This window comes from Limanda limanda, chromosome 3 (genome assembly GCF_963576545.1).
Source record: "Limanda limanda chromosome 3, fLimLim1.1, whole genome shotgun sequence".
NCBI classification, from domain to species: Eukaryota; Metazoa; Chordata; class Actinopteri; order Pleuronectiformes; family Pleuronectidae; genus Limanda; species Limanda limanda.
Window position 1 is genome coordinate 28,606,190 of NC_083638.1, and position 18,678 is coordinate 28,624,867.

The following is an 18,678-nucleotide window of genomic DNA, read 5'->3' on the forward strand; positions in this document are numbered from 1 at the left end:
TCGTGGCATCCTTTTGAAATGTCAGATACTCACGGCCACATGCATTGTGCTCTGGTGACGTGCTCCTCTGTGACACAGATGTGGCAAGATGCCTGTAGGTCCATGAGCCCTCAAGTCATAGATGTGTGATGATTATCAATATATGATGCTGTGATGACAGACCGACACCGCTGGGCTGCTGGAATTACTCAAAATAACTGTCATTGAAAATGGATCATTGCATCACACACTGTGCTCAGTAAGTAACTCACAGAAAACTATCTTATTGTTGAATTATACAGTTCATGGAATTAGCTGGAAAGTACAAAATAAGGATTTAGGTGGAATTAAAGCATTATCCATGTTGCGTATTTTTACAACTATAATCCCTTAAGGGAACATCACAGGGAACGATATAAACATCATACAGAGCAAACAAATGAGAGCAGCTCCACCTGCAGACAGACTCCTCTATTTATCTCCTGATGATAAAAACCTACAGGAGGGGCTGAGCAGCTTTCTGTGCAGGAAGCGTCGATCTACACTAACTTAATGACAAAATGGCATCTGTACTGTAAAACATTTTTACTCATCAGATGACACATGAAGATAAACTTTCACGTTTTAAGGATAGACAACTTTCTTTGTAAATGTTTTAAATAAAATCTGATCTTTTATGATTCAATCAATATAATTTAACACTTTTCTTTGAACAGAGCAAAAGCAAAAGATTATAAAAATAGCTCAATTGTAACAACTGATATTTTGTAGGTCAAAACGTATCGTTAAAGTATTATATTACTGAATCCTTTACTTGAATTCAAAATTACAATTATTTCTTCTTAAGCCTCCATGTAGCCCTATGGTCAATTATTGCAAATCTTTGTAGTGCTTGATTGTAAAATGTCTGAATGTAATGAGAGACATTTAATTAGCGTTGCATTAAAATGTATACTCAGTCAATTTATAAAATAATAATATTAATAAGATAAAATAGGAATAATAGATATAGAACAAATAGATGTACATGTTTATAGATGTGTCTATGCAATATAAAGTCTCAATGAGTGCAGGTAGAAGATACTGGGTGCTGTGGCGTTATGCAGTCTGAAGACTAAAGGAATGAAAGAGCCCCCCAAGTGATTTGAGGCACGTGTCTTGTTGAGTGTGTGGCTGAACGGGCCCCTGAGCCCCTCAGCTCGGCATAGGGAGGATGAGAGTGGTTGTCTGTGACAGCTTTCAGCTGATCCTCTTTTCTGTCACAGTCTCCACACTAGTCTGCTCCAATCCCGCCACAGTGCCTGCCTTCCTCTCCAGCTCGCCAGGTATGTTGGCACCATCCATAAGTCCCGGTGCTTCCCCTGGAGCACACAGCAGCAAAGAAGATAACACCGGCTTCTGCAGACTGGTGGAACATCTGCAGCAGCCAAGTGCACACATTAAAGGACCCGGACATCCTTAGTAAGAACTGCCTGCTCTGTCCTTTCCTGTAGATGCACATTATGCTCACTGTGCAGGCTTCTTCAGGTCGATGTAAGCTATGTAGAGCAGGTAGGTGATGATATCCTCCACAACGCTGTTGGCCTGATGCTCAACCAACAGTGAGTCCATGGCCCTGAGGTGCTGAGGAACCAGCCTCTCAAGGGTCTTCGTGACATGTGACATTATCGCTGCAGGCCTGCGGTCATTGAGAAGGATGGAGTCCTTGGAGACTGAGCGGGGGTGTTCCAGATCTGCTGCACTTTTTATAGCCTCAGGTAGAGGTGAAGAACTGATGGAACACTGCCCCAGGCGCTCTGCACACACCCACACCACCTTCTGTCTGTACTTTCCCTGCTTTTCAGGTACTTTTCGCTTTAACTGCACTACATAGATAAGCAAATATTTGTACTTGCTCTCCTCTACAGTTCAACCAGCATTGTGTTACTTTTTAAGTAATCAATGATGGGGGAGAGAGAGAAGCCCCCCAGGCCTGTGGTGGCACTAGTGACTCGAACCTGTTAAAAAACTGGTTTAACTCTGTAGCACATCCCTTTGTCAAGTCTACAAAACTGAAATCCATGTCAGTAGCTAATGCTCCTCACACACCACTGCAGATTATTTATATATATGTCATTTTATTTATATATCTTTCAGAGGACATTGAATTGACTTTCATTTATTTCCTGGCAATTAACCTAAACCACTAGTTCCCTAACCTAAAACTAAAACAAAAAATGTATTGATTTACGTTATGGGATCTGTTTTTTTGTTCCTATAAGGAAGATTAACGGCCCATAATGTGTAAACACATTTAGGTCCCCACAACACTAGTAAAACCTGGAACACACACACACCTATATATTCCACGTATTCTTAATAATGAAACATAATAACATGCATTAAACAAACCAATATAACCTTGCAGCCATACCACTATCAGTGAAATGTCAGCCAGGCATATGAACGTTATGAGCTGTACTGATACATGTTACCTGACGTCATTAAACGGTGTACAGATTATTTAATTTAATTGAGTGCACTTGACTTCTATGGTGCACCATGAAGTTAATCAGTTTATGTTGTTATTTCAGTAATGTGTTGGTCTGTGAGTGAATGTGTGTGTGTGTTCATCATGCCTGCAGCCTGGAGGCAGCAGCGGACACACTGAGCCTCTCGCTTCCCGGAAACCGACACACGAGGCGAGCAACAACATTTTCCACCGGCTCCGTCTCTTTGTCCATCCCCTCCCCGCTGCAGCAACATCCACAGCGACACCATGGCGAATGTAGTCGATACCAAACTCTACGACATTCTGGGAGTGTCCCCGTCGTCGACTGAGAACGAACTGAAGAAGGTAACCGCGTGGGAGAGGCCGAACAAACTGCGTTTATTCATTCAATGTCTGTTCAGAGTTTCGACCTTTTCACTCTGCTGCGATCAGGAAATGCGTTGCTATACGCAGCTAGCTAGCGTTAGCCGAGGGCTGAGCTAGCCTGCTGCTCCGGTGAGCTAGCTGGCCTGGGGGATCATGTGACGGCTCTAGCGTTTAACCATCATGGGTTCAGTGGAATTGTGATATTCTCAATGTTCTGCTTGACCAGTCTGGCATTTTTAAACGGTTCCGTTTACGTGAGAAACGTCATCCGGAACCGAACTTGAGTTAACTTGACTTGTAGGAAACCATCGGTTGACCCCATGTTAGCTTTAGCCCCGGTGGTTGTCATGGTGCTAGCTAACTGTCGAAGGTTGCAGGTGTAGTAAGGGAGTTAGCTAGTGGGTCCAAACAGCTAGAGACTAGTTACAGCTAACTAACTAGCAACACAGCTGCACTGTCACTGTTGAACAACGTCACAGGAAGCTAATCTCCAAGTCGCAGATAGTTGGATTAGCGACACCTGAAGTCAGTTTAACACTCTAATGTGGGCTTTGTGACATTGTCTCTATTTTACTGGCATCACTGTAGTGGAGCCTAAATGTTGTTTTCACCTCCACAGTTGTCGAACCAGCTCTTGTTAATAAGAGATTAGCTGATGATGAGATTGCTAATGTCAAGTTCAAGCTTTGCTAGCATCAGCTAGCTTCCGGCACTCGGCGTGTCACTTGAAGCCGCAGCTTGTGATCTTGTTTAGTCATGGATCTGATGTGACACGGCTGTGGTGTCAGTATTCACTTCACTTGTGCTGTTACCTTACCCTGACTCAACTATACCTGAGGCTTTAGCCAACTTGTCACATTCGACAGTTTTATCTGTTCGTCACCTGCGTCTCATCCTAGCTAGAGATGCTAATTAGCATACGCACGTTACAGAAAGCGATGGCGAATAGCTGCCATAGTTAATCTGCTGTAGATTAGTCATCATACGCACGTCACAGGGGGACACATGCAGCCAACTACGCAACACTACCACAAAACGTTTTAAAATGAAATACACCATCAGTGAATACGCAGCCAGAGTTGTCATAGTTACTCCTTCGATTGACACAGTTCCAACAGCATCTAGTCTTCTGACAGAAGAGACACAACACGTTGTTCAACAATGAGGACCTTTAGTTAGTTGTCATGTTGACAACACACTGTTCAGACTGATCATCTGTGATCATCAACTTTGCATTGAGCTGGCCATGTGTGTGTATTCTTCATTACACACGGGGTCCACGATGAACGATGAGCATCAGTTTGTGAGGCAAGTTATGAATTATGCAGCGTTTAATCTGTGCTCGGACTATCACCAGATCACATGGGATTCCTTAAACAACATCAAGTGTTATACAGCTGACAGAGTTTACCCATGTGGTTTATATTGTTGTTCGATGGTGATGTTGACAGCGACATATTATATAAACTTGTGATGTGTTTTTGTTGTTTATTTCAACGAGACCTTCAGTATATCACCGCACCTCAGACACAGGCCTTTTTATGAAAATGACTAATCTGACAACATCTGGAACAAAGAGAACAAATATCACCTGTTAAACTGGAACACCAGCGCCACATCTGGTTTAGTCAGAGTGACTTGTGATTGCGTAAAGAGCAGATAAGATCCCTTCACGTGTGTTTGAGTCATGTGTGATTCCAGTAAACAGTACATGTCTGTAACGATCAATCCATTAGCTAATCAAGTTTCATCTCTTGGCTTCTCCTACAGGCATACAGGAAACTTGCCAAAGAATACCACCCTGACAAGAACCCAAATCATGGTGACAAGGTAAGATATACTTGATTCACTGATTCACTTTTATCGACAGTGAATGTATGGAGTTTTTTTTCTCTCTCTCTAAATGACAATGGGAACAAGAGTAACTAAAATGTGTCTCTGATAGGGCTGCACCTACCTATTTATTTTCCTTTCTGATTAATCTAACGATAATTTTTTGGTACTCAATTAATTTTATAATGAAAAATATAAAATGTAAAAACTTGTCATTTATATATATCATCTTCTCCTGAATAAAAACAATTATGACAAAAAACTTAGAATGTACTTCAAGTCATTATTATTCCACAACAAAAAATTGCCCAGTCTGAACTGCGAATGTTCCATTCAAGTAAAAGGAATATATCAATATACATTAATCTGTCCAACATCAAAATAAATGAAAACCGTGCTCTGACTAAAAACTCCTACACTTTACATCAGGCGTATTCAATTATAGTTCAAAGAGGTCCAGTTAGAAAGAATTTGAAAACAGCATTTTAAAATACAATACAGTGCTTGGTTTTAGAAGGTAAAAAATATGTAGTTTGAGTTTCCCTTTTTTTTTAAACTTTATTCTTACCTGCATTTCACAAATGAACAATCAACAAATATTAACTAAACAGCTTTAACACTCCTTTTCTGTTTTTTCCCTACTTACTCTTGTTCAGCGAAGTAAACTCTACCCTGTTCTGCCAGGATTCAATACCGTAAAGACAGAAAAAGCTGCGCAGGTTAAAAAATGGCTACCGTACATGCGAGAAAAGCTGTGCAGGATAAAATGGAAACTAATCAAATAAATGGTCTGGGTCGTATAAACCAGCGTCTGGGTCCAGTCCGCGGTCCTCGGATTGGTGCCTTAGTGTCAGAGTAGTTGCTTTCCTGAAAACAATATGTTATTCATAAATATCCCAATAATTAATAACTACTGTCACAGATAAATGTCTGATATTTGATACATTTGCAGCCTTAAGCCGAGCTCAGACTACATTGGGTTTGAAAACCTAATAGAAATGACAAATATTGAGTAAAATCTTTAGAGACATCCCTCTCTCTACTCTAAGACACGCCCACACTTCAAGAAGCGAAAATAATGGCGCATGGCAAGTTAATCGGGGCCTCTGCCTGCTGCACCATCCCTCACCTGAAAGCTTTGGAAATGTTTATTTTGTTGTGAATGCGCCTGACCTGAGAATCTCCTTCTGTGTTCTTCATATGTGAAAGGCAAACTCCAGAGAATATTCAGACATTTTACAGACAACTGCTGGAAGTCAACTGTTTCTTGGCAGCCACATCAGCTGCTCAAATCTCTCTGTCTTTCTCATTGGCTGTTGTGTTTTTGCTGATGTAATCATCCCCATTTAAACTCGTTATTATCAAACATGTATGATAATTGTCAGGGCGGCACTCATGATTTTATGGGAATTTCACGCGGCTGAATCAGTGTAAAATCTATCGTACTTCTGGTCGTCTGAGCCCAGCTTTAATGTTATTTTCTAATAATTTCTTTAATGCAGACAATGCTCCTAATTTACACACCTTTTTTAGTGAAATTTTATTTTGTAACTAGGCCAAGGCCCTAGTAATACATTTTGCCATTATTTAATTAGTTTTTAACCATGCAGTTGAATTTTCTGAGCCCCCCAAGAGTATCATCACGGACCTCCCATCGCTCTACAAGATATTGTCATTAGCTTCTAATGTAGTATCTGTGGAATATTAGTGGAAACGTTGAACATTAAGGGCTCGCTTTCATCTCATCTTTTTCCCCATGGCAGAGTGCCGTTTTCTCAGCAGGGGATCACAGTGTAAGCTACAGGAAATGGCCGCTTCAGAGCATTAAGCCTGCAGGTGGTTCTTTGTAACAGTGAAAACACTCACATTTAAGCAGATAATGTGTGTTGTCATCCTTTTTAATATCAATGAGATGGACTCATGTTGAGTTTTTCTTGAGATAATGTTAGAGGTGCTGACTAAGAAATGCAGTTATGTTCTAGTTTATTTTGGGCATCCATTCAAATTATTTAAGTTACTTTATAATTTTCATGATTAACAGCATTGTACTGTGCTGTTTTCAAAAACCTTATTCTGTATATTGATGTATCTATTGGACATTATAAGGGTTATATGGGATATTAGGTGGCAGGTTGTTTAATGACCCTTCTGTAACCACACAGCAGCTTAAAGCATTCTTAGCCCAGAATCGTGTTGCTTTTACAGCATAGTAAATGATGCTGTGAATGATTGCTGCAATTATGCATGAGATAAAGGTAATAATACCCACTACTTTTGATGTAAAGGACCTATAAGATCCTCAGTGTTTTTCAAAAAATGGATGGCTCTTGTTACCGTTTGAATGTAATGTGACAATTTTTCTGTTCCACTATTTGCAGTTTTGTGTGCCTCAACCTGCTGTCCATTTGTTCTGCAGTTCTACTGTTCTGGCTTCTCAAATTGAAACGATTTTTTATGGTTGATTTTGTTTTCTGTCCTCTGTAATCATAGTTTAAAGAAATCAGTTTCGCCTATGAGGTGTTGACCAACCCTGAAAAGAAGGAACTTTATGATCGCTATGGAGAACAAGGCTTGCGGGAAGGAGGTGGGGGTGGCGCAGGAATGGACGACATCTTCTCCCACATCTTTGGTGGTGGACTCTTTGGCTTCATGGGTCAGGGGAATCGTGCGAGGAATGGAGGCCGTAGAAGAGGAGAGGACATGGTCCATCCACTCAAGTAAGACTTAGCTTTGACACAACTACTTACGTGTAGGGCTGGGCCATAAAACGATAAGGATAATATCATAATATAACATTTCCTCTATAGAAATATGAGACTTGAAATGTAATAAAATGTTGAAGAACTCATCCCAACCATGTTTTGACAGACTACTTGAACAGCCAATGATAATGAGAAAAGCACCACGCTGAACGCATCATGTGGCTGGAATAGAGTTACACCCACATCAAGTTAGGTTGACGCACACAGCACAGAGTGTAGGAGCAGCAGCAGCACACGTGCTAATGTTTGGGATCCTGCAGAGAGGTGGACAACTCTGCACTGATAAAGTGACCGAACGTAAATGATTCACGTTTTACGCTACATTTGTTGTTTTGGTGGTTTTCCACCTCGGAATAATTATAACCAGTGCTGCTTCAGGACAGACGCTCATTAAAGGTCCAGTCGTACTGTGTCCGAGTCTCTGTTGGAGTCTGCTTCCCCCTCCTCCCCCTCTGATCTGCATCACTTTACACTTTAACAATAAACACCAGTACTGATCAAGTTATTGGGACACCTACAGGACTGATGTTTACTTTGTGTTTGTTTGAGTCACTTTAGAGTTTATGAGACACACGTTTAAATCTGCTACACAACACAAGACTTAAAGTGACGCACAGTCAGGACATCAGGGTTAAAGTGACAGGAAAGATCCAGAGTCATGATCCGACACCATCAGATTCATAACCGAATACATGTGATTATCAGTTTGTGTGTAAGGGACAAAGACAGGCCAACACATTCTCACACTCGCACACTCCTGCAGACCGATGTTCTTCCCGCAAATTGTGACGCAACTTGTGATTTTACTTCATTGTTGCAGAAGAAGCAAAGACTTGTTTATCCAGAAACATAAATATAATTTCAGCAGGTTTTTATAAAGAGTGTGAGTGTTTAGAAAAAATCAGAGGAGCATGGTCCCTTATTGACCTGCGTAGAGTAACGCACCTCAGCTCAGCTGATTTTATTTATATCTTGATATATAGAATATCGCCCAGCCCTGCTTGAATGATACGTTTGTACTTATATTTTGTATTCAGAATGAATTAAAACCTTTTAATTTGAGTACAAGCTAACATTGTACTTCAACTTTGTGGCACTTTACTACAGGGTGACACTGGAGGACGTTTACAATGGGAAAACAACTAAACTACAACTTAGCAAGAGTGTTCTGTGTAGCACCTGTAATGGGTAAGTTGTATAAATATTGTGGTGCTCTAGTCCCCACCGATGTCTGCTTCATTGTATAGTCTATTGCTGTTTTAATCCTGTTACTGTTTCTCAGTTTAATCTCTGTGTTGATGCAGGCAGGGAGGAAAGACAGGTGCTGTACAAAAATGTACAACATGTAGGGGGCGTGGGATGCGCATCATGATCAGACAGCTGGCCCCAGGGATGGTCCAACAGATGCAGTCTGTGTGCACTGATTGTAACGGTGAAGGTAAGGAAAGGGACACAGGAATCAAACCACAATCAATCGTCTCTTTTATGTATCAACAGGTCTTGACCTGCTTCACTTTTGTTTTCTCTAACCCACCCAGGTGAAGTTATCAGTGAGAAGGACCGCTGTAAAAAATGCGAGGGCAAGAAAGTTGTGAAAGAGGTGAAGATTCTAGAGGTACACGTGGACAAAGGCATGAAGCACAGCCAGAAGATAACGTTCGGAGGGGAAGCTGACCAGGCTCCTGGCGTCGAGCCCGGGGATATTGTCCTTGTCCTGCAGGAAAAAGAGCATGAGGTAGGTGGGCCGGTCTCCCAATACTGTCAATGTATTCATCTCACCCGGCCCTCTGTATCATCAGAGCTCTCTGTGTGTGTCATTATATTATTAATTGGGCACAATTTTGCTGATATTTGCTGATATCATGATTTTACTTGTCAGTTACGACTTCTTCTCTGCCCATATAAAGGTGACCGTAGTTCTAAGCAAACTTGCCTTGCCTAGGCACAACTTTCCAATTTCTTTTTTTATTCATAGCATACAAAAATTTGCAGGCTGCAGTTTCCATGTTTTGGTGAAGTTCTCCTTACGCATAAAATGCACCACATGTGCGGAAACATCTATTTGAAGTTTTTGTGCCCCTGACATCTGATCTACTGTGAAGGGCTGTATCGAAGTTGAATGGGGTTATTGGAGGTCTTTTTTGCATACCTTTTTAAAGGCTTTTTTTCTCCAAATATGACAAAAGAATTTGTCGGAATGAATCTAGAATAAATAGTATAATTTTCAGTTATTTTTTTCTTGTGCAAAAACTCCAAGTATAGAAGTATCCAAACCTCATTAAAAACATTATAACCAAAGATTTATTTCAGTGAATATAGCTCAACAGTTCCCACAGCTGCCTCACAGTAAAAGTCACTTTCAAACAGCTTGCGATCTCAAACACAAGCCTCTTTTCTCCTTGTTCTTTGGCTGTGTGTTGTCCTTTTGATCCATTTTCAACAGATTTCGTGGATTGAATTATTAAGCAGTGTCATAAATATTCCTAAGAAAAACTTAAACTAGTGGTATCTCTCCTAAGAAGAGTCACCTGATCACTAACACTTATTCTAAAGTAGCAGTTTTGAAAGTATTTTTTAGGAGGTTTTTGACATTTGTGTGATTGCCAAAAATGTATCGTTCTTTTATCTGTAGAGTTAGAGCAGGGATAACAAAACAATGGTCCAGTGCACTGCTGTATACCAACATATTGGGGATTATTGATTAGTTTTGTTTCTTTCCTGCAAGATGTATTGTAGAAGTAGCTATAATGTTAATCCAAGTTAGAAAAATTTGTGCTAAATAAGTTTGACAATTACATGAGCAATTATTTTGATTAGTCGGGTTCAGCTGGTGGTGTCAAAGCTCTTGTCTGTAGGATCAGATTATCTTCACCAGAGGTAGCCAACAGGTCAGTCTCGAACCACTGGTTGATCTCGAAAGCCTTCACTGTTGATCCCCTTAATGCTCTGCAGTAGTTTGTTGTTCACACTGGCAGCATGTCTGCTGGTATATCTTCTGTATTCCCTTGAACAGAAGTCGGGTTATGGGCTCAACTAAATGAAAGGTGCATCTTCCACTCTCGAGATAATATTCAAAGGCATATTAATGGATTGATTCAGCAGAAACGCTGAAGTGCTTTTATTTTTAAACTGGTACAGGAAGTGTTGCAAAGATTTATATTTGTGACATACTCGACAGATAAACATTACTCACGATTCACAGCAGAATAAACAGTGAAACGGGGGGGGGGGTAGATCTCAGCTTACATTTAGAATTAAAAAGTTATCTTGGGCTTTAAAAGGTTGTGTAAAATGTATACATGCATAGGCCTGTCGCGATATGCAATAAATCAATTAATTGCGCGATAAATTAAAATGAGCGATAATTTTTTGCCGGCTGCAATAAATTCAGGGATTAAAGTTTTCCGTCGCTATGACGGATGTCCGTCAACTCCGCTCGCATAAGGCTAAAAATGAGATCGATGCAGATCCCATCCGGCAGTCGGCCGCGGCTGCCGTTGGACAGACTCTTGTCTCCGCGCTGCCCGCGCCCCGCGTGCGTCAGGGCTCCCGTGCAGGTGTGGGAGGATCTCCTCGCGAGCCCTCTCCCAAGCGCTGGCTGGCCCCCGCCGGGCGCATTTCCTCCGTGGTGCGCCGCGACGGCTCCGGGTCGGCTTGGAAAGGCTCGGGGTGGGAGGAACGGAGACCACGGCGAGAAAGGTTTCACGAAAGCCTTCGGGGGGACGAAGGCGGGCGGAAGCCTGCCTGCGACAGCCCCAGCCGCGGAGACACGGGGGTCTCCGAGCGGTCTGACACAGGGGTCTCCGAGGAGACACGGGGCTCAATTGGCTCAGGCACCGGAGTCACGAGTCAGAGTGTGTCTGTTTTGTATTTATTTTTATTTATTTAAGTATAGTGTAAACTTTTGTTAACAGTTCATATATTATTCATAGTTTTAAGTTAAAAAGTTTTTGTATTTATTTATATTTATAATCTACTTTAAACAGTTCATATATTTGGCAATAAAAAAGTCTTTCTTAAATGTCTTCCAGATGTCCAGTTACAGTGTTCTTTAAAAATAAAAGTTTATTGATCTTCGAAAGGGTGTACTTGCATTATTATGCCATTATCATTATAGAAGTTGAAAATGGTGTCAAAACGGCAATATTATCGCTTATCGCAATAATTTCTGGGGCAATTAATCGCACAGAAAAATGTGTTATCGTGACAGGCCTATACATGCATTTGGTTATTAAAGTTATTAAAATGCGCACTAAAAGTTTATTTAAGTTCAAAGTTTCATGGCTGGCTATATGACTCGACTTGTGTCACATCAGTCTTGTAAAGTGTGAAGTTAATTATTACTGTTTACGTAAAAAAAATTGTTGCTTAGGGGAACTCTAACCAGACATGGCTGATTGGATTAGATAGATTTATAGTGTTACCTTAAGAAGCTGCCACCGTCATCGGATCACGTTTTATCAATGTTACCAGGTTCCCTCTGGGAATTCAGTTTAAATTTGAAACTGCTTTTGTTTCGTCTCTCTAAATTCAAATCCTCCGCTCTGTCAGTCAACTCTCTTCTTGTCTAATAAGACACTAATAATGAGACTATTCTGCGATGTGACTCGTCCCCCGCTGCATTTGACTTTGAGTGTCACTTTGCTTTTACAAATTGTGTATTTTATTTGATAATCGTGGGCCCTGTCGCTGATTCACAAACATAAACCAAATCGTCTATCTGTGAAATGGTACATGACTTTTATATTTTTGCTCAACAGTTTTGCTCATGTAGACATACAACAAAACAGACTTGTCATCTGTAAGTCATTTCAGGTTTGCTAGATAACATTTATCCTTCATCCCCAGTCTAAACAGAGTCATGTGTTTACTATTTTGCCCATAATGTCTGTACACAAGTTTACATATTGGTATTTGTGTGGTATAACTGAATCCTCAAGACCCCTCAAAGAGATTGTTTTGAAATCAATATGAAATTAAAAGATTGCAGCAAAATTAAGTTTGGTTTTAACATTGGAATTAACTTTATGTTGTTACTAGGGTTTAAAAGTCTGCAGTTTCCCCGTATTTTTTCCGGAGGAGGAGCATGTGTGAACACAAATGTCCGAGTGCGACTCTCTGCAATCTCTGCTGACTTTCTCTGCCTGGCCTCCTAGTCTAATGCCTGTAGAAATCCAGGAGAAGACGATGTGAGAACACAGCAGGAGGTCCCCCGCTGGATTCACTGCGAGCAAGTAAATCCAGCCCCCCGCTGGATTTACTTGACACGTCTAACACGCGACAGATGCAAAAATTCAAAAAACAAAAAGAAAACAAATATATCTCTGTGAAAAAGCAGTGTCATAAACTAAGAAGACACAGACAAAGATGTCAATACAGTTTGTGGTGAAAATAGCTGACACCAGTGTCTATACAGCAGAGTTAATAATTCACTTCCTGCCAAGTCTGCTGCACCCGGCTGCTCCACATCTCGTCTGAATAACCCGGAGGATTTGTTGCTGTTGTGAAGGCATCTGTGTAGAGAACCTCCTGCTGTGTTGTGCATATGTGAAAGGCAAACTCATGATAAACTCTGTAGCCAATTCTCCGGATTATACCCGCAGGTTGTGCCTGAAAACGGCTAATGAGAAATACAATTATGGTAAATTGGGTGCAGACTCAAAAGTAGCTTGGTGGTACAGACCATTTTATTCTTCACTCTTGAGGACCGTAACCAATTAAGTCTTTGAATTATTTAAATAAGGTTCGAAAAAAAATAAATTGCAATAAAACATTCATGGTCTATTCATGGCGTATTATCCAAAGTATTGATTGTGCTCATCACTCCTGAATAACTGAGCACAAGGGATGACCCCTCCGTATTAAGAGCCAGTGCTGGTGAATCGTGATGATGGTCTTCTCACATTGCCCCTAAAGTTTTACTTGGCTTAGATGTTACCTCTTATATACCACAAAACCCAGAAGTAAGGGTCAAAGTCTCCTGTTCCCCTGCCTCTGCCCTCCTGGCACCAATGTTTGGGATTCTACCTTTTCACCAGCAGATGCTGATTGTGTAATGTCTGTTGCATTTAGTGTTGAGACATTTTGGTCACTTAGTCATAAAAAGTTCATCAACCATGTTATAAAACCATCTTTTTCTACCCCCCCTCCCTCAGACATACAGGCGAGATGGCAAAGACCTGTTCATGAACCATAAGATCGGCCTGGTGGAGGCGCTGTGCGGTTTCCAGTTCATGGTGAAGCACTTAGATGGCAGACAGATCGTTGTGAAGTATCCTGCTGGCAAAGTCATTGAACCTGGTAAGACTATTTTTTACTTTATTTAGGATTTAGTTAAATTGACAGTATGTGACATGGGTACATGTTTATCGGGCAAATTTTATTACCACAGATAAAGTGATCATGTCAATCAATGCTGCCCTCACCCAGCCCTCTCCCTGCTGTTAAAAACTTTCACTCTCAACCATGACACGTTCACTGTCTCAGCCATGTGGGATTTGGGAGCTTGTTAGCCTGGAGGTAGCTAGAGGGACCATTTCCCAGCAGCCTGCGCTCACTGGTAGCCTGCAACAGGAGTAGCATGTTTGTGTATTGAATGATCGCTGACACCTCCCACCCCTGACTATGGCCCGCTCTGATTGGTTAGATGTGCAAGCTTTACTCAAACACAGTCATCACTGCTGACAGGCTGTTTTAGGATTGTGAGTCACAGAAGCTTTAATACCAATACCAACGTAAAAAATGTGTGATTACAGAATAAGATGACAGAAAGTTGTCATCTTAACTGCTGCCACACAACCCCTGCCCAGGTTATATATACACACACACACACACACACATGCATATGCACACATACACACCAAGTTACTCCTAAGCCCATAAGACCCATGTCAATGTTGTCCTGCTCTCTGTGGTCACCTAAAATGTTTTGTTAGTGATTTAAACATGGGCCATAAACACGGCGTGTTACCCAGCAGTCATTCCCGAGCTGCTGTGCTGCGGTGTTATAAAACTTATTTTATAGTAACTTTGGCGTCTCACAAAATCAACATAAATCCAAGTTAATGACACCAGCTGTTGTGTATTTGGCTACATCAGCACCACTGAAGGCTCTCAGCTTTGCTGCCGCACAGCCACGACCTTCACTGGGCTGACTTAGGGCAATTTTTTTTTAACTTTACACACTGGATCACCAAGCCAGCATTTTAAGGTTTCCACACTTTGGAGGTCCTTGGGGTGAGGGTTAGTCTGGGTGGAGAGCTGAGACAGAGAAAAAAATGACTGTCTTAATGTAATGTGTTTAATAATAATAATAATAATAATTCATTTTATTTGTAAGGCACTCTTCATCCGAGGATCTCAGAGTGCCACTTAGAGTTCCAACTGATCACAGCAAGGAGGCAGCTTTTATAAAATAGACTCGGACGTGGGAGCCCAAATCAAGGACACAACACAGTACTTGATAAATGAGTTGAGACTGGGGTCAGCAACATCCTCAGTGAGCTCTAGAAAGAAAAGTTATAAAACACCTCCCTCTTACACTCTGAGGCTACTACTATGCATTTGGTGCATTAATACATACCTTTACACCATAAACATCATGGATTTGTTGTGAAATGAGCAATATAACATTATCCTGCATGATTAAAACTGTTTGTAGAGAATATGAAATTAAATAGAATGAAATGTTTTTCTTTTCCAGCCTCTGTCAGGGTTGTGCGAGGAGAGGGTATGCCCCAGTACCGAAACCCCTTTGAGAAGGGAGATCTGTATATCAAGTTTGATGTCCAGTTCCCTGACAACAACTGGATCAGCCCTGAAAAACTTGTGGTACGAATTATTACTCCTTTCGTTGATAACTGTCTGTCAGGTGATGGTTTTCCATTGTGAAGACCCAAACATTCAGAGCAGCTATTGACAAGAGCTAAAACCTCATCCATCTGCCAGTATTTGTATACTAATAGTGATGTTTATTAGTCATGTTACAAAGTCACATTACAAGCTTGGACGTACAATTAATACCAAATATAAATTTAGAGCCACAAATAGATTAAGGGTCTTGTTTAAGTATTTTTTTTGGTCTATAAAATCTCCTAATTACTAATTAACACTACTAGTTTGTCACGTATCCTGTTAGACTTGCTACACTCATCTCACAATTTAAATGTACTGTTTGAAGTTTGGAAAATTTGAGCCTCTGAGAGGAAATGGCCGACAGAATGTACACAGACTAGTTCTGTAAATTACAGCCTTTGAATGAAGTGGGGAAAGAGAGCTTACTGCCTGTAACCTACAGTTTCCGCTTCCTCCCATTTTAAAGCCCTTGTCCTGTTCACATTTATGTACAGACAGACAGACTGCACATACCAACACGTATTAGATCAACACATGAATCAAGTCTTTTAATACTTAATTATGTATTTGTTTTGAGTAAATGACAACAATACAGCGGTTCCAGCTTTCTTCATTTAGTCTTTGATAGCAACAGAATTTTGTCATTTTATTTTTCTGCTATGATGTCATACCTCACTCATTCAACTGTATAAATTAACCTACGAACTGGCATAACTTAATATATTCCATTAAGTTATATACATCGCTAACACAGAATCAGCTGAATTCTGCCACATTATCAACACTGATCACAAATTCATAAACAATACTTTTCTTAAATAAGTCAAATATTTCCCTGTAGCTGAACACATTCATTCTTTGATTCGACCCCTCCTGACTCGGCCTGCTCTCTTCCCCTCTATCGCTCTCACTGACACGTAGACTCACACAGAGCAGTGGAGTGAGATCCAATAATAAGTGGTCACAGCTCTTCCATAACTGCATTCACTAATAACTAACTGTGTGCAATGTACACACATGTACACTATTCACACTGTACTACCTATTCTTCCTGAAGATGTTGTGTTCATAGTAGAGTTTCTTTTTGCATCATGACTGTTCTTCATGTGTAGGAGCTGGAGGATATGTTGCCCTCACGGTCCGAGCCGCCCATCATCACCGGAGACGCAGAGGAGGTCGACCTGCAGGACTACGACGTCAGCCAGAGCTCGTCATCAGGCAACCGCAGAGAGGCCTACAATGATAGCTCAGACGAAGAGGGGGGACACCACGGGCCGGGGGTTCAGTGTGCACACCAGTAATCTCATATACACACACACACACGACCCACATTCTACTATGGGAGAAAATGTAAACCAGAAGGAAAAAGGCTTGACAGATCCTCAGGCACAGACCAGACATTACATTGAAACATGGCACCTGGAATTGTTGGTTATTATTGTTGTTGACTGTGTGTTTGGATTTATTTGATCTGTGTGTGAGGAGCTCACTGGGGCAACCACAGTCTCATTACACTGCACCTGCAAACCAGACGTAGAGACTTTAAACTTAAACGTCAGATAAACATCAGATGATAAACTAGATGTAACAAAACAAGTGGCTGCCCCAGTGAACACCTCGCCTGTGTGTGAAAGTGATCTGGTGTTAGAGCCAACCCCCCCGCCACCTTTCTATTCCTCTTTCATCCCGTTGAATCCATTCCCCTGTGAACATGCGAACTCCAGATCAGTCAAAGAAAGGAATGTTTCTTGTTTGCCGAGTGTGTGACTTGCATTTTGTTTTCATAGTATTTACAATAATTAATTTAAGAACTAACAAATGTGCATACACAGACAAAGCAGCTGAGCAAATGTGACTTGCAGATCCTCGGACTCATGTATTCATGGACTTCACTCGGCGCAATTCGTAGGATTTGTTTCAGATTTTTACAGCTTTATTTTCTTCATAGGTTTTTAGTTTTTTTTCATTATATTTTAATTCAAACAAAAGATTGGTTATTGTGTTTATCCTTGAACTGTTGGTAAGCTTCTTCAGCTGCTGTAATCAAAGTTGTGTGATTTTTAAAAAAGAAAAATGACAAGTGAAATGACAAAAGCCTCTATAGCCTGTATCTGTGCTGAGACCATGTGCATGTAAAAAGCTTTGGTATCTGCACTTCAAATCAAAACATCAGTCGGATAATACAGCACACTTAAGTAAAAAGTCTATGAAGTTGTTGAATAAATTGTTGAAATATGTACTTTGTGTGTGTCATACTTTTTCTGCATCTGATCAATAATCATAACAACATGAAAAAATACCCCCACCCTTGTGGTTTTATCAAGCAGATCAAATTTTGACACTTTTGCCATCACTCAAGCACAGTAGGGATGAGCAGAATTGTTTTTTTGGCAGATGTAGCTTGAAAACACTAAAATGGAAAAGAAATACTTTTTCTAGCCAGACATGGTGAATTAGTGGGGGGGATAATCCACAGATGTCAACAATTGTGAATTAATCCAGTAACTTCTGAAAGCAAATCCAACTTGCCTAAAATGCCTAAATTTTTATTTTAGATCTGTCTCAGAACCTGTAAAGTTTTCCATCATCTTGTGTCTATATGGTAAGAACAACATACTCATGGCAGCTGAAGTCAGTTTTTTCTTTTTATGCTGTAATTATGCATATGTAAAAAAAAAATGTGAATTAAATCTTATGTCCACTTGAGGGTTTCTGTCATGCAGGTAACAGTAGTTTGGTTTCAATGTCCACAGTTTTCGGGCAAGAGTACACTCATCAGCTTAGAGATGGATTTGCAAAATTTAATTTAAACCTTAAATAAAAAAATGAAATGGACAGACGGCAAGCTCCGGTGCCAGGAGGGGAATCAATGGCACTAAAACTGTGTCAGGAAACAAACGCAGCTCCAGATCAGCACAGAGCCTTTAGGACTTCAGAGCAAACAGTTCAGTGCCGGGAGAGCCTGCTTTGGTTGTATTCATGTTTGACAAAGTAACAAGATAAACCCCATATATATACCATGGAGGAAATACGTATGTAGGGATACACACTCATCCCGTTCTTCCCCCTTCTGATGCTCCGTTCGAACTGCAGCAAGTCGTCTTCACCACGTCTAGTTTCTGCCATTTGATTGGCTGATTAGCTATTGGTTAAAACATGCAATGGAACAGGTGTGCCTAATAAAGTGGCCGGTGAGATATATATATATATATATATATATATATGGCTGATATCAAGAAATCCTACCAGTGGCTGGAAAAGGCTGGGCTGACAGACAGTTTAGGGCCCTAATCCTGGCAGCACAAGATTTGGCCCCAAGCACAAGATCCATAGAGGCCAGGGTCTACACCGGCAGCCAAGACCAAAGGTGCAGGCTGTGCAAAGATCCCTCTG

The 18,678-nt window shown here is 40.8% G+C and overlaps 1 protein-coding gene across 1 annotated transcript; it reads left to right on the plus strand.

The window, feature by feature from the left end:
* The first annotated feature begins 2,655 nt into the window (after positions 1-2,655).
* On the plus strand, positions 2,656-17,522 carry dnaja2a (DnaJ heat shock protein family (Hsp40) member A2a). Its single transcript, XM_061068297.1, has 9 exons — positions 2,656-2,815; positions 4,607-4,666; positions 7,160-7,386; positions 8,539-8,619; positions 8,736-8,869; positions 8,970-9,166; positions 13,587-13,731; positions 15,134-15,261; positions 16,398-17,522. The coding sequence occupies exons 1-9, from the start codon at positions 2,738-2,740 to the stop codon at positions 16,584-16,586; spliced, it is 1,239 nt and encodes a 412-aa protein (XP_060924280.1). The 5' UTR covers positions 2,656-2,737; the 3' UTR covers positions 16,587-17,522.
* Positions 17,523-18,678: the final 1,156 nt, after the last annotated feature.

What these genes read in the sequence shown, in the direction of transcription:
- dnaja2a (XM_061068297.1), top strand. Translation starts at nt 2,738, where the DNA reads ATGGCGAATGTAGTCGATACCAAACTCTACGACATTCTGGGAGTGTCC. An exon ending in CTGAGAACGAACTGAAGAAG is followed by an intron (nt 2,816 to 4,606) that starts GTAACCGCGTGG and finishes CTTCTCCTACAG; the next exon opens with GCATACAGGAAACTTGCCAA. An exon ending in TCAGCCCTGAAAAACTTGTG is followed by an intron (nt 15,262 to 16,397) that starts GTACGAATTATT and finishes CTTCATGTGTAG; the next exon opens with GAGCTGGAGGATATGTTGCC.